At 31.1% G+C, this 17528-nt stretch overlaps 2 protein-coding genes across 2 annotated transcripts; both read right to left on the bottom strand.

Moving 5' to 3' along the window:
- Positions 1-125: 125 nt before the first annotated feature.
- On the bottom strand, positions 126-2214 carry LOC145147220 (small ribosomal subunit protein bS1c-like). The gene is made up of 7 exons (XM_079075061.1): positions 1784-2214; positions 1401-1676; positions 1241-1321; positions 881-1162; positions 681-791; positions 514-600; positions 126-413 (listed from the first exon to the last, which is right to left on the bottom strand). The coding sequence occupies exons 1-7, from the start codon at positions 2075-2077 to the stop codon at positions 309-311; spliced, it is 1236 nt and encodes a 411-aa protein (XP_078931187.1). The 5' UTR covers positions 2078-2214; the 3' UTR covers positions 126-308.
- A 6874-nt stretch (positions 2215-9088) lies between these two features.
- On the bottom strand, positions 9089-9688 carry LOC145105216 (pectinesterase inhibitor-like). The gene has a single exon (XM_079042348.1). It carries the CDS (start codon positions 9665-9667, stop codon positions 9149-9151), a length of 519 nt encoding a protein of 172 aa, XP_078898474.1. The 5' UTR covers positions 9668-9688; the 3' UTR covers positions 9089-9148.
- Between the last annotated feature and the right edge of the window lie 7840 nt (positions 9689-17528).

Genomic DNA, 17528 nt, shown 5'->3' with positions numbered 1-17528 from the left:
AAATTTAGTTAAAATAAATTAATTTAAAAGAAACTTTTAGGTGGCAGAAAAAACAATATGGCAAGTGCGATATCAATCCCTCCGGCCTTATGATTAAAATATGAGTGGCTTGTAGACAAAAGAAAGAATCATTCAACAAGAGACTGTTCGTATATGGGTGATCCAAGTGATGATATCTACATGTTTCTCTTCTTTATATCCAATTAAATTTAGACAAATTATTATTATGTATTATTAAACAACAGAATTAACAACCTAAAACTACATTCACCAAACAAAACACAACATTTCTTTTGTGCTTTTGTTTATCAATCTTCAGCTGCAGGAATTTCTTCACTAAAATCCAGACCTTCTGCAGGCAAATCTTCAGTCAGTGGACCTAATATACCATCCGCATTAAGTGTCAACCCACTCTGCAAACATACAAATAAAACAGTTAGTTCATTTAACACAAGGGTATTTCTGTCTTTTTGACACAAACACCATAGAAGGTTATTTGGCATTATATAATACCTCAGGCTGGAACCTTAGCATGTCAGCACGAGCCATGGCTTCTGCTTGAGCAATTCTTTGCCTGAATGTCTGAGCCATCTCTTCTGCCTGTAACACAAGGGCATTTTAGACAAAATGACAAATTATCATATACAATGTTCTCAAAAAATGAGAGCATTATAACATACCTTCTCAAAAACTAACTTAGGGTTACGAATCATGTCGCCAGGTGTCGGTTCAAGTTTCTTTGTAGATAGACTAACTCGCCCTCTCTCACGATCATGGCTTAATATCATCACCTACAAGAACCATATCCTTCATTACAAAACACAAATACAACCAATTTGAAAAACCACCCACTGAAAGATGATCAATTACACATATATACCTTGAGGGTATCACCAGGTTGGAGAACAGTTGCAATGTCAGAGACACGATCATGGCTGATCTGACTCACATGAAGAAGCCCATTGATCCCACCAATATCAATGAAAGCACCATATGGTTTCAAGCTCTGAACTGTTCCAGTCACCACTGATCCAATTCCAAGTTGCGCCTGGCTATCAGCCATGGCCTTGCGGTTGCTCAGAACAAGTCTCGATTGTTCTTCATCTACTTCCACAAACTTTAACGGAAGATATTTCTCAAGAAGATCCTCTGCACTTGATTTCTGAAAAAAAAAATCTATGAATCGGGCTGGATGTGGTAGAAATGGAGTCGAACTAAGGTTAGATTGAAGGAAACTAACCGACGATATTTGTGAGAATGGAACAAATCCACGGAGTCCTTCAACAATGGCGACAATTCCACCTTTATTTGCCCCAACAACCTTCAATTTTTCGAGATGAATAAGAAGATGAAATAGATATAAGCAGATGTTATCATATGATTTCTCTATGATTACTTACCTTACCAGTAAGTACAACGTCTTCAGCTTGAAGCTGTCTGCATCGCTCCCATGCCAAATCATACTGAATTTGGCGTAAACTCAAAATCAAACTATCGTCGTGTTCATTTTCACCAATGATAACAAATTCCTCACGCAAGCCAGGGACTATGCCTGCTTCTTCTACATGCTTGATTCCATGAATGCACGCTTCCCTAATCGGTAAGAATGCTGATGATTTTGCTGTCACGTCCACAAGTGCGCCATTGGCATCTACATTGAAAACAGTTCCTTTCACCTACGACAGAGGAGTGATCAATAACTTAAGCCTAAGTAGAATTAAGGTTAAAATTCAGTTAATAATTCTCCGTTTGGGGGGAGTAACATTGGGGATCTCACAAATACCTTGGTGCCGATTTCAGAATTGTAATCATATTTCTCGATGGCGGAGTGAAAATCATCAACGGTGAAGGCGACACCTTCGTATGGCGACGTGCGGCACCGCTCGTAAGCCTCTTCGAACATCTCTTTGAGTTTCATTCTCTCTCTCGTCTGTGCGTTTGATACAGCAACTGCAGCTTTGGTTGTAAAGATTCTCTTCACCGGTTGAGTGTTGCTGGACGAGGTTTTTCTTGATAGACGTGTATTCGAGAGAGATGGACACCTCAATCCACCAATCTGCTGCGCCAAGGACGCCATTGTTGTCTGTTTGAGAGATGAGAGACGTAGAAATTGTTAACGCGAGTCGATTGTTGTGGGGAGATAAGGTGCGAAGGGGGAAAAGATTTAGGCCAAGAACATGTGTAACTTCAATGAAAACTTCACTTTTTCACTACTCCTATCAACATTTTTATTTATACCCTTACTATTATTAAGTTCTCATTTTATTTGAAAAGATCATTGTTTTATACTTTTATATCTTCTTTTTTTTCCGATTTTTTTTTCAGAAAAATCATTTATATTAATTCATTTTTTTTTCTTTCAAAAAACATCATTTTTAAGAAAAATCGTTTTTTCTTTTCAGAAAACAAACGTAACTTCTAACAATTAAACAAAAGTTTTTAAGAATTATGAGTGATAATTGATTGAGGCTTAACTAAAACGAAAATCCAACGGAAAATTTTGATTTTTCACTTGAAATTTTTAATTTCAAAATACAATGTAGCTTATTTTGGTTCATTTCGTTTTTTTATCCAATTTTATATAATATAAAAGCAAACTAAAACAAAATAATTGTTTTCTTCATGGTTTGTATATGATTTTTCTTCATAATACAATGTAATTTTTTACCATGAACGAAATTCGTTAACACCTAGAGTGGGAATGGTTCATCTTTTTTTTACTAAAATTAAAACGAAACAAAAAATTTTGGTTTCTGAATATGGGTATACAAAATTATCAGTTTTTCGGTTTCGATTTCTTATTTTTCTATAAAGTTTTAAAGTTGTAATGTTCTTGTACTCACATACATCGATAATAAATTCACATCATAAAGCTTAAATTTCAATTTACATCATGAATATATCTTTGCAAAACTATTATATCTTATACTTTCATATAAAACGTATTGGCGGACAAAAGGGTATGCAAAAAAGAAAAAAAAATCCATACCAAAAACAAATACGAAAAACAGATCTGTACCAAAACGAAAAAAAAAATAAAATGAAAAACCAATTATTTTGGTTTGATTTCCTTTCTTATATATAAAATCGAGGAAAAAAAACGAACCAAAACCTTTATTTGAAAAACCAATTATTTTGTTTTAGTTTTCTTTTTTATATATAAAAACCGAAAAAAAAACGAAACTTACCAAAATACCAAAATCAAAAATTTTAAGTAAAAAAACGAATATTTTTTAAGAAAAAACTTCTTAAAAAATTATGTTTTTTAATTATGTTTTTGATATAAGTGGTTTTTTTTTAATTTAAGAAATGTAAGTGATTTTTTCTGAAAAATTTATAACAAACGGTTTTTCAGATAAAATCTTGAAAACTTAGTAATTTTTGTGATATTTTCCCTTAGTGTTCCTATCAACATTTTTATTGCTATAAATTGTAGAGGTTTTAGAATATTACAAAAATAACCATTAAACTTATTAGCTGAAATGACTAAAATTTTCAAGGTTTGAAGAAATAACTACAAATTCAAAACACCCGGTTTCGGACTCTCTATCTTTATATCTGACTGTTATGATACGTGATATATAGTAATCTTGAATATGAAATGTCAAAGTGAAGGTACGTTCTAAACTGAATCCATGTACATTACATGTTGTCCTTTATTCTAAATTGTTATTTCATAAAAATGAATTGAAATGTTTATTATATGAGTGTAGAGTTTTACTCTGATGTTGTATCTCTCATACACCAATCAATTTTTGAATATAAGTTTATATAATTAGTCTTTTAGATTCCATGCTTGTAGTAGATGGCAATGGGAGCAAATCAACGACGTTATGTGGTATATGACACCAAATTACATGCGTTATGATGTGGGTTTAACATATGATATCAATTTTTATAGATTAGTTAACTTGGTGGCTTCCAAGTAAAGGTTACAAACTAATCAAATTTGTTTGTCTTTTCAATGTCACGTATCGAATGTTTGTTATGCAAATAATTGATGATAACGATGTCAAATATTCTGTTAACATTGTTACTAATATGCCTTCGTATTAGTGTATTTTTTTTGTTGTGAATCATGTTGTTGATGGTGGATTTATAGGTTATAACAAAACATGTATAACGGAAAATCTTAACTCTTAAGTGAACATGCAACCTATAAATGATCTATGTTTTCTCTAATTGATAACAATAAACTATTGAACATCAAGAACCTTATAGAAACCCTATAATAATCAAAATATACATAGGATTAGGGTTTACATACCTTTTGATTGTTATAGAAAATAACCAAACAAAATTTCTTCTTGAAAACCTTGGAAAACAAGCACCAAAAGATTAGCGCCTCTAATGCTTTGTACCCAAACCCTAGCAATTAGAAGACTTGAGGAGAGTGGAGAAAGTTCAACTATTCTCTTGCCAAGAGGAGTGAACTAAAATGGGAGCCCCAAGGGCCCTATTTATAGCTCATACAAGCCTACAAGGAACCCTGAAAATCCTAATTTGAATATAATATTAATATTTCAAAGTAGGTAATTATTCAATCCCTTAATTATCTATAAGACTATAAGGAACATTGCAGAAACCCTAATGGACAAGCCAAAAACCGGCCACCTTAGGAGGGTTCTAGAATCTTTCTCTTGTTCAACTTTTAAAAAGTTACAGCTTAAGTCCTTGCACTTTTAATTAATCTAATTAATTCCAACTAATTTCTGATTAATTCTTAATTAAATAATATTATTTCTAATTAATATATTGACCACATAATATATTATATAAACCATTTAATTAAGAATTAATTGGAATATCTATTGCTATTTATTAATTATAAAATAAATAAATAAATCAACCGGTCTCTCTTCAAAAGTCATTCTACTCAATTACTAGTTATGATGGCAACTCAAAAATGACTTTGCTTTCAATTCAAGTATATACCAACTTTAGTTATGATCTTAGACACCTTAATCCAATAGTCTCTCACTTTGATAATGTTGGATTAGGTGTCTAAGCTCATAATTATAATTGGGATATACTTGAATTGATAGTAACACAATCCTTTTGGATAATGTTGGATTAGGTTTCTAATCACTCTCAATAGCATCATAATCAAGTTATTCATCAGCTATTTTGAGTTTCAAACTCAGATTGAACGCTTACCCTAAACTATCAAAAGTTCAATCGCAAAGAAATGATATATTTACGTGTTTCTAGATATTACAACGTGTTTCCCTTGATACTAGCCTTCTCTAGATGACTTTGCAGCCTCAGAATCGTCCTAAAAGAGCTATGATTCGAATCTTGTAAATGGGCTTGAGAAAAGGGGTTTAATAGATTATATATATATATATATATATATATATATATATATATATATATATATATATATATATATATATATATGGTTAAGTTATATTGTTTCTAGTAACTATTGTGTGCCAGAATGCACAGATCTGGACCACCGGATGAATAGAATCAACAATCATGATCTGAGGGTCTATGATATTACAATAGGGTAGCATGTATCATATAATCACACAAATTTCAGCAAAATGGTATTTTAGTCAATTAACCTATTTTAAAAAAGGAAATTTTCGGATTTTAAGGGATCATTAATTCCCTTATTTTTAAAAAATCTGATTTTTTTAAATTAATTCTAATTAATTTTTAATATTACTTTTAATAATAACCGATTTTATTCTGTTAGAATGACAAAAAGTCAACAATAAACTAGTAAATATATTTGCGTTTCTATTCTTGCATAATATTGTTTCATTCAAGATACTTTTTATATTAAACATGCTTAAAGAATTATAGAAAATATTATCAAGAATAACATTTTCTAAAGGATACTGATTTTATTCTTTAAGAATCACTATTTACATTCATCCATAAAGAAAAAGACTATAAACAATTATTACAATCATTCTAAAAAAATTATGACTAATAATAGTTTAAGGATTACATTTATTCTTAAAGATTAAAACTAAAAATGGTTAAAAAAGAAAAAATATCAAAATCTAACAAAAACACTACTCTATTCCGAAAGAATATTATTCCGAAAAAATATTATCGTTCTCCATGTTTTCTTCATTTTCCACATTAATGACAACCTCTTCAAAACCTAAATTCACAAGGAAAACATAATCAACTTTCAAATATTAAAAATTTTAGTGCATTAAATAGAATAAAACAATAAATTCTAATAGTTAGTGATATACATTCAAATAGAATATAACTATAATTTCTACAAACCAACATTAACAATCATCCCTAAACTTGCAATGTATATTATTCTGAAAGAATGTAATGTTTCATTATTTAGGATGTTATTCCATAAGAATCGAGACCAATAACAAGAATATAAACCAATTTTATTCTGACAGAATTGGTTACGGTAATTCACTGCTTAAGTTGACAAGGAATTCAAGATTCTATTATGACAAAATTAGAATTCGATATTCCATTCTAGCAGAATGATCGACATCAAGATGCATTAAAAAAAACCTAGATTTCAACTACGCATTTTATCGAACACGTGCTTCTTATATTTCTTCAAAAAAAATTAGTGAGAGTCTTACCAATTCAGTTTCTTGGTGGTCGGGAACTAGAGATACAACTAAAAAAACATGTTATGATTAGTACAAGAGCATAGCCACTGTTTTCAAAACCGGACCGGACCAACCGGTTCAACCGGGAACCGATCAGGCAACCGGTTCTTTAGGACAAAAAAACCGCCTAAAAGCAAACCGGTAAGAACCACTGGTTCAACCGAAAAGAACCACTGGTTCAACCAAAAACCGGTAAAGCTTTCATGTGAGGTCCATGCTCTGGTTTGTGAACCATTTAGACAATTAGCCTTCATCCCTTTTATAAAGCTTTCAAGGCTTCCAAGTTATGTTTTTCGGCGATGTGGGATATATAGCCTAAACAATCACTTGGCTTCATCTCTCACTTTCAAATGACTACCTATAGTTCTTTTATTTTTTTGTTCAAATGTTTCTAAATTACCTAATATTCTTTTTTTTTTTAGATTTTACGTTATCTTCATATATATTTTAAAAAACTCAAATATAAATTATTAGAACTTGGTTTTTGTTGTTTATTTTAAAAGTTTAAAATTCATATATATATATATATATATATATATATATATATATATATATATATATATATATATATGACGTCGTCCGGTTCATCCAGTTTTTGAGACCGGTTCAACCGGTCGAACCACTTGAACCATCGACCCAGTAAGACGGGTTCAATGTCCGGTCCGGTTTTCAAAACATTGAGCATAGCAATATTCAGATATTCATATTCGAAGAGGGAAAGTATTAAATACCTGGTAGATTGGGGCGCACAATCGAGCAATTGCATTAAGGCCACGATAGTACTTCTTCAAGATGACTGACACTCAACGCAGTCAAACATGAGAACCAAATCTGAGACCTTTCCGTTAGCGTCTAGCAAGCGTATAGAAAGCAAGAGGCCGACGAACATGAAGATGAGGAAGAATAGTAGTCGAATAGAGAATCTAGAAGTTGCTGTCATGATGGCGGATAATAGGCCGACGGTGGTGCTCGGATGTAAGGATCGATTTCTGGTGGAAATGAGGAACAGAGGTATCGACGATTTAAGGAAGCCGTCGTACTCTTTAAGGTTAGGGATGTTGGTTTTGTAGGGTTAAACTAATTAAGGAGAGATTAACTGAATTATTTTTTTACCATAATTAGATATAGTAAGTTTACCATTATACCCTTTTTTAATTTATTTAATGATTTATTATTCCTGAATTCTCATTGGTGCATTTAGGCACAGACTATTTGCTAGAAACATTTGAAACTAGCTCTCTCTCTCTCTCTCTCTATATATATATATATATATATATATATATATATATATATATATATATATATAGGGCTAGGTTATTTTGTTTCTTATATTTATTGTGTGCTAGAATGCACCAATAGAAATTTAGTAAATTAAATAATTATTTAATTAAATAAATATAAATATTAAATGATTTCCATATTTATATGTATATTAAATGATATCCATAATTATAATTCTTTTTTTATGAAAACTAATTAAATCCGTCATTAATGTCAACAATAACATTTTTTCAGAATGAATTCGCATCTAGGTTTTTATATATGAGTTCGTATTTTGTTTCAGGACTTACTCACTTAAAATACAATAAAGTTGCATTGAATATGAAGAACGAGAGTGTATTCTACTAGAATACGCTCTTATTCTGCTGGAATACACTCTCATTCTTCTAGATATGAATTCATTCTGAAAGAATATTATTGTTAACATTAATGACAAATTTAATTAGTTTCCATAAAAATGAGTTATAAGTATGGATATCATTTAATGTACATATAATTATTACTAAATTTTTATTGGTGCATTGTAGCACACAATAGATGTGAAAAACATTTGAACCTACCTCTCTCTCTCTCTCTCTCTTTCTCTCTATATATATATATATATATATATATATATATATATATATATATATATATATATATAGAGAGAGAGAGAGAGAGAGACTTATAAAAACATATGAATACTTTTAAAGATATATTTTTATATCTTAAATCATTTAAATAGGCAAAAACATGAATATATAAGAAATAACATTAAAAAAAAATATAAATAAGATGTCAAATTAGAGTAAACATATAGAAAATTTGTAAACTGTTTTTTTACAAATTTTAATTGATGATAAACTGGAAATTATGATAACATGTTACAAAAGCAAAAATATAAAATTTGCATAAGTTCCGATTTCAAACGCACCAAAACTTAATTTTTAAATAAAACTATACTTTTTTATTGAAAAACTTTAAAACTGTTATGTCAATATCCCTTAAATTATTTATCATTGTAACAATATTTTATAGTAATAAAATTTTTTAATACTAAAAAACAAAATTTCAAATATAAATGCCGTCATTTGGATTACTTTTTATCAATGCTTTTACACTCTTTTTGTCAATTCATTGATTGCAATTAATTTTGGACCATAATTGTTTATATTAATAAATAATAAATAACTAAATAAGAATATCACAACAAACAACAATTAAAAATCAAAACATAGTTCATAACCAAATTGCATCAATCAAGTTACAATCATACAAAATCAAACAGGCATATTGATTCCTGATAAATGATTTGAAATGACTAATATTATATTGCATAAACCTTGTAACTTTATGCTAGCAAACTTGAGTTGTGGTGGCCCTTGCACACCTCTACCGAAGCTACCATCACACATGGTAGCATCTGTCATAGCACTAGATACAAATGTATTCAGTTCTCCATAGTCATGTGCTTTAAGAGCTTTCTTGCATTTATTTAGGTTGACAATGGCATCTTCATAGAGTGATATGCATTCTGTGTAGTTACCAGAATATGAGTCAGAATGTATAAGTTTTCTGACAGCTTTAGCGCTCTTTTGGGCGTTCTTGATGGAGATGTGGCCAAGGGTTATAAGACTTGCATTGGTTGACCGAGGGTCTGAATGAAAAGAGTTGGAACATAAAGAAGGATCAATGGTTTGTTGGCAAATCTCATTGATTAAGTCGCCAATTGTGAAAGTGCTGGAGGAAAGAAATATCAAGAGCAAAAACAAGAAAGGGTTGTTGTGCGAAATTTTCATCTCCTTTTCTTCACTTTTCTTGACTTTTGTCCTTTTCAAATTGTTATGTACAAAGGTTACTACACCTTATATATATATATATATATATATATATATATATATATATATATATATATATATATATATATATATATATATAAAGAAAGAGAGAGTTAGATTCAAATGTTTCTCACATCTATTGTGTGCTAAAATACACCAATAAGAATTTAGTAAAAATTAGATTATTATTTAATCAAATAAAGATTAATATTAAATGATTTCTATAATTATATGTATATTAAATTATATCCATAATTATAATTCTTTTTTTATAGAAACTAATTAAATTTGTCATTAATATCAGCAATAATATTCTGTCAAATTGAATTCGCATGTAGGTTTTTATGTATGTCTTCATATTTTGTTTCATAACCCACTCACTCAAAATACAACAAAGTTGCCTGAAACATAAAGAACGAGAGTTTATTCTAGCAGAATGATAGTGTATTCTAGAAAAATGAGAGTATATTCTAACAGAATGAGAGTGTATTCTAATAGAATACACTCTAGTTCTTCATGTTCCATTCAACTTTGTTGTATTTTAAGTGAGTAAGTCCATAATTATGGAAATCATTAAATTGACATATAATTATGAAAATTATTTAAAATCTATCTTTATTTAATTAAATAATTATTAAATTTATTAAATTTCTATTGGTGCATTCTACCACACAATAAATGTAAGAAACACATGAACCTAACCATATATATATATATATATATATATGGTTAGGTTATTTTGTTTCTTACATTTATTGTGTGCTAGAATGCACCAATAGAAATTTAGTAAATTAAATAATCATTTAATTAAATAAATATAGATATTAAATGATTTCCATAATTATATGTATATTAAATGATATCCATAATTATAATTCCCTTTTTATGGAAACTAATTAAATCTGTCATTAATGTCAACAATAACATTCTTTCAGAATGAATTCACATCTATGTTTTTATATATGAGTTCGTATTTTGTTTCAGGACTCACTCACTTAAAATACAATAAAGTTGCATGGAATATGAAGAATGAGAGTGTATTCTACTATAATACACTCTCATTCTGCTGGAATACACTCTCATTCTTCTAGATATGAATTTATTCTGAAAGAATATTATTGTTGACATTAATGACGAATTTAATTGGTTTCCATAAAAATGAGTTATAAGTATGGATAACATTTAATATACATATAATTAATACTATAATCATATTGGTCATTCTAGCACACAATAGATATGAGAAACATTTGAACCTACCTCTATATATATATATATATATATATATATATATATATATATATATATATATATATATATATATATATATATATATATATAGAGAGAGAGAGAGAGAGAGAGAGAGAGAAAAGTGAATAAACTCTACAAGGTATATAAGTTTAGGTACACAAACTCATCATAATACATCGTTTTTGTATCATATATGCACTTGAATCATCTCACGTTCTTAACAGTTAACATTTAACCCCGAACTTGATTTACTTCCAAAAAATTCAGAAATTTCACCATTATCTTTCTTTTACATCACGTCTTTTTATCGAACACCTACCAGACTATATATATATATATATATATATATATATATATATATATATATATATATATATATATATATATATAAATGTTTATTTTTATATTCTAAAGCAAAAATAGGAATATTAAAGCATAAGCTTTTTTAATTGGAAAACATTTAATTATCACTTGATTGTGACTTATTTTGATCATATTACAGTTACAAATATACATACTGATTATCTATGATGATCTTTATCATTGCTGATGACCTAATAGTAATACACCATTATGAACTCTTAAAATTTGAAATAACCATACCAATTAATATAAAATATTTTATTTACCTTTTTCAAGATATTTTAATTTATTTTTTGATATTAAGATTTACTGGTACAGATACCTATATCTTTTCAACTTCTCTTTTAATTACTATGTCAAAATTTTATTTTAATGAAAACTCTTCAATCTTTAGCATTTTTTTTAAGATTACTAGGTGTGGGCAACATGTTATTACATGTTATCACACCCAAATTGTCCACCTCATCATCCTAGTCATAATTTGGTGTTATAACACCAAAGGTGAAAATGGGCAACACCAAATAACATGGGATAACACATACTATTTTCTATTTTTTTTTTGATGTTTTTAATTTATATTATTCTAATTGGTTTTATTTTTTTTATTTACTTCATATATTTCTAATTCGTTTTATTTTTTTTATTTATGTCATATATATAAAAAAACATATAAATTAATAAAACATAATTATTATATATATATTAAAGTTGTGGAAGAAAGGAATAATAAACTTGAGATACTTTGTCCAAGTTTGGTCCTTTGATTTACATATCCGGTCCCTATACTTCTTTAATTAATTTATTCATGTCCTTTTGTTTGTGTTCCATTCAACTTTCCATTTTTTTGGCAGAATTGGTCCCTGTATTATTGTTGGAAGTTAGGAATACTAAATTTGGATGTTTTTTGGCAACTTTGGTCATTATTCTTTACCCATTTTGACACTTTTGGTCCTTGCAATCAATATTTTTACACTTTTTTGGAACCTTTTAATATTTAAAGTTTGGCCACAAAACTTTAACGGTTTGACAACTTTGATCCCTTTTCTAAAAAGTTGCTAATTCATACCCCTTTAATTCTTTAGCCATTTTCACACTTCTGGTCCTTGCAGTCAAAACTTTTACATTTTTTGTCCGGGGCAAAGCCCGGACTTTTCATCCTTGCACTTTCTATGTCTGTCATATTTATCAATTCGGAAACAACATTGAAAGCTTCTGGCCCCCGCGTAGCGGGGGTAACCTTTCTAGTTTCATTAAATAGTAAATTAAAAATATCATACAAACTTAAAAAAACAATGCAAACCAAAAAAAAAACATTGAAAAAAAAAACACACGATAGTCCTAATAATTTAAAAAAAAACACCGACAAACTATTCTTCGTCCAAGTATTTGCTCTCGATCTTTGCCTTCATCCTCTGTATCACTTCAGCTCGTCTTGGTGGCAAATTGTCTTCGTTTGTCGTAAGAATTGTCAAATCCTTCGATATGCGATCTTGTTCGGCTTCTTGACGAAGGAAATCCAAATGCTCCCGTTGCAATTCATATCTTTTATTTGCGATTTCCGTGTGGGCGTCAATTTTTTTTTTCATGTCCTCGTGCTCTCGAAGCCGACTTTCATTCTCCTGCGCATGTCGTTACGCGCGCTTGGCTTTGTCGCGCCCCATCGGTCGTCGTGGCGGAGAGATTTCCTCGATGTCATCAAACTCGTCCGGGATCTCATCGGTGTTCAAAATTGTGCTTGGCTTTGTCACCCTTGTTCAAAATTGTGCGGAATTTGACGATTACGGCATCCCAAAAAGCAACTCTCTTCATATCGTTCTCCATAGTTGGTTGTTTTGAAGTACCGCACCAAGCCACCGCCAACGCATGCTCTTCCTCCGGTGTCCACCATGTTGGAGGTGCTTCCGTTTCGTCCGTCCCGACAACGACCTCTTTCCCTTTCTTTTTTGGTCTCCCTTTTTTTCCCGATGCTTTCTGACTACCCCCGGCTTGCGTCTCGACAAAGGGTTCTTGCGTGGGTGTGGGTTGTGTGACTGTTTGGCGCATGGGACCGAATGTGTTAAAAAAGTTTTGTTGAATGTTTGCATTTTGTTACATAAATGGTGAGGTAGAGAATTGTAGTGGGGGTGAGGCGGGATTAAAAAAATTGCCGGAATATGGAATTTGTGGTGAGTTTTGGGAGTTTAGAAGGTTCATGTATCCCTCATATCCCCAAAAACCTAATAGAGTGGATGTGTTTGTCTTCGGAGGAGGGGTATTCGGGTTTTGATCCATAGTGGTTTTTTTTTGTTTTGAATGAAATAGAGATAGATATAGAGAAATAGAGATAGATATAGAGGAATAAAAGTGTAATAAAATGAGATATATGTATTGATATAGTTAAATTAAATTAAGCAGTAATTTTTTTTCCATTTCACTACGGTAATATTACCGTTTTTCAACGGAACAAATTGCACAACGGTCACATTTTTTGGCGTTACGACTCGTTACCACGATAACGCCTTATGGCGTAACGCGCTTTAACGGGCACCTGGGGCGGTGTTCCCCGTTATGGCGTCGTTAAAGGCGCTTGCCACGTAAGATAACGCGCCTTCCGCGTTGCCCACACCCGATTGTCTAAGAGATCATAATTTATTCTTAAACCACATCAATACATTTAACGAGACTTGAACCTTTAATCCTTTGAGGGAGGGACGCCATTTTCAAATTCTGGATACCGTTAGATTATAGGCATTTTGGTTTAACCTTAATTTATTAATTTATACCGGATAGAAAAGACATTAAAATATAATACTACAACTTTATTGATATTAATCTAAATAATTATTTTTTTATTTTAAATATTCTGTTAAATTCAAAAAAATTAATATAATGTTAAATGTAAAAAACTAAACTTCAAATTAAAAAAAAAAACTATTTTTTATAATAACGAATAATTTCAAAAGAATTAGTTTTTTAATTAATTAAAAATAATAGCAGTATAAATAAAATAAAATTAAGAAAAAACATCATAAATGGTCCATGTGGTTTCCCAAAATCTGGAGTTTAGTCCCCATGGTTTAAAAACCTCATAGATGGTCCATGTGCTTTCAAAACTTTTAACGATTGGTCCTTATTGCTAACTCCGTTAAGTTATGTCCGTTGACCGAAGGGTATTTTCGTAACTTCACTACCACAGGGACCATTTATGATGTTTTCTCTTTTTTTTTTAAAAAAAAAGAAAAAGTTAAATATAATTATTTAATATGTAAAAGGTCCCACCTCTCTCTCTCTCTCTCTCTCTCTCTCTCTCTCTCTCGTTTTCCCTTTTCTGTCCGCTGATGAAGCTGCAAAGAACACCCCCTAAAAGCATTATGCAGATCTATTTCACCCCTCCTCTTTTCTTTAGATTCAGTTAATAAATCTCCACTGGAGGTGGAGTTTTCCGACAGTCAAGAAGGCAACAGCCTCCTTCGCATCTCCCCTGCACCTGACTTGTTGCTGCTTCCTTGATCCTCTCAGACCAACCTTCCCTTTTCCCTTCGTGATCCATTGCCGGAGCAGAAGCAAGTAGTCGAGAAGCTGCTCGAGCAGCCCGGCGCTGCACCCACCGAGACCACCAGCAGCCCCGCTGCTTCCGTTCCCCTTTCCTTCTTCGGTCAAGTCAAGCACCAAAAGTGCTTCCTTCCATCGGGTTAAGCAACCTTTAACCTCCCACAAGCTCTCTTTCATTACCCGATCAGATGAATACGGAGACATGTTCCCTTGGTTCTCAACCAGCAATATTGCAAATTAAACCCTCAGAGGGTCGCCGAAGATCGATCTCCCCACCCCTCCTTGCGATTTGATAACTTCACTGCCGGAGCCTTCGATTCATGCTTCCATTCGTTTCCCCTTCCCAATCTGTTGAAGGAACGAAGATAGATACCTATTCCCCTTTTGTTGTGTTTTGCAAAATCCAGTTCTCAAACTTACATTATCAGTCTCTTCAAAAAACGAGGATCTGGAAACATGAGTACCAATCCAAAACTCAATGTAATGCTTGTTTTCTTTAATTTGACCCCCACAGTTCCTTTCAAACGGCCTGACAACCCTCGAATCGTAGCCAATTCGACCTCAATCGTAGTTTTGAACCGAACATTTGAGCTTCACAAGGTGTTTTTCGTGCTTGTCTCTGTTAACCTCCATCGTTCGTTTCTGGAGATTGAAAGATTAAGGTAGATATGAAGAAATAGGGTTCAGATTTCCCACTAATCGAACAAAAGGAATACTGGGGTAAAGAGATGAAAACTCTGAACTGGAGAGAGAGAGAGAGAGAGAGAGAGAGAGAGAGAGAGAGAGAGAGAGAGAGGACCTTTTATATATATATATATATATATATATATATATATATATATATATCATAAATGGTCCCTATGGTAGTGAAATGACAAAAATACCCTTCAGTTAACAGACAAACTTAACGGAGTTAGCAATAAGGACCAATCGTCAAAAGTTTTGAAAGCACAGGGACCATCTATGAGGTTTTTAAACCATGAGGACTAAACTTCAGATTTTGGAAAACCACATGGACCATTTATGATGTTTTTTCTAAAATTAAAATATATCTTAAGTTACCTTGAGAACACATTTGAATAATAATGATGACCGAAATTAAAAACTTACCATAATGTTATTTTTAAATTATATAACCATGACAATCAATAAAATGGATATTAAATAAAAAATATTTGGTTTTATTCACGTACGACCAAAGATAAATATGTTATTCCAATTAGTTAAAAATAATAATATTTATGTTTAACATAGTTTATAGAACAATATTATATTACCTTGAAGAATGATTAATATTTAAAGAATAATTATGATCAATTTTTTTTTAAACGGCCACAGAAGTAACTTTAATTTATTAATTATAATAAAAGTTAAGATGAAACTAATTAAAAAAATCATATTTAATTTTTGTCAAACACAAACTAGAGATAGATGTCATTTGAGCATAATAATATTTAAAAATATAAATAAATCAAAAAATTACTTAATTTTTTTGATTAACAACTTAGGGTATACAACTAGCTTATTGACATGGCATAGACATAGGTTATATATATATATATATATATATATATATATATATATATATATATATATATATAGAGAGAGAGAGAGAGCTAGGTTCAATTGTTTAAAGTATTTATTGTGTTATTGTATGCATAAATGTGGGCCAATCAAAATTTAAAATATAAATAAATAATTAAATAAATAAATAAGGGTAATTAGGTAATTTTATAAACAACTTCCCCACATACTTTCCTATAATTATGCTAGTTGATTTTAACCTAATTTATCTCCTTTTAATTACCACGGAGGTCACTTTGAAAAACCCCCCGTAGGATTCGATCGAAAGCTATCAGCCACCACGTTCCAAAGTTTGGATCTTGACTGAACACCAGCTATTATTCCCTTCATCTCTTCGCCGTCTTTAAAAAAATATCAAGCCATTATCGCCTCTACATGTTCTTCTGCAATTCTTATTTAAGAGTAACGATACACACACACCCGCACATAGTTAGGGCTCGAATGAAGAAAGAAGGGGAAAGAAAGTTTGATTTCTTGATTTCTGATTTCATGGGCGTTGACACATGTATTTGTAATACATCGATGAAGGTGAGAAGGAAAGCACGAAGCGGCTGCAAGGTCCAATGGATGTCGATCGATTGCAGGCTAAGGAAAGCACGAAGCGGCTGCAAGGTCCAATCCCCCCCAATCGGATGACACCACTACTATCGAGTTATCGGATCTGGTACTAATCTCGATTCAGGTTCCTCATTCCCTGGTGGATCTTCTTCAACAACTCAGCCAAGCTTTTGCTAACGTCAGTATATTAGTTCCTTTTCTGCTTCATCTCTATGTTCCCTCTTCTATTAACTGGAAGAAACGTGTAAGAGAAAAATACTCAATTTTATGTTGAAATTATGCAGGCATATGATTCCTTGATGAAAGCCTACTTAGAACATAATAAGGTAATATATATTTGTTTGCTTATCCGAAATACTTCTATATTGATGCTATAAGAGTGTAATTGGAAACTGACACTATGTTTTTTTTTTCAGTTTGGTCATCTTCCATATGGTTTTCGGGTGAACACTTGGTTGGTTCCTCCATCCATTTTGGACTCAGAATCAAACTTCCAGCCACTTCCATTAGAAGATGAAAACTGGGGTGGCAATGG

This window comes from Lactuca virosa, chromosome 1 (assembly GCF_052849685.1).
Source record: "Lactuca virosa cultivar CGN04683 chromosome 1, Lactuca_virosa_CGN04683_v6, whole genome shotgun sequence".
Classification (NCBI taxonomy): domain Eukaryota; kingdom Viridiplantae; phylum Streptophyta; class Magnoliopsida; order Asterales; family Asteraceae; genus Lactuca; species Lactuca virosa.
This window is presented reverse-complemented; position numbering and strand designations above follow the sequence as displayed.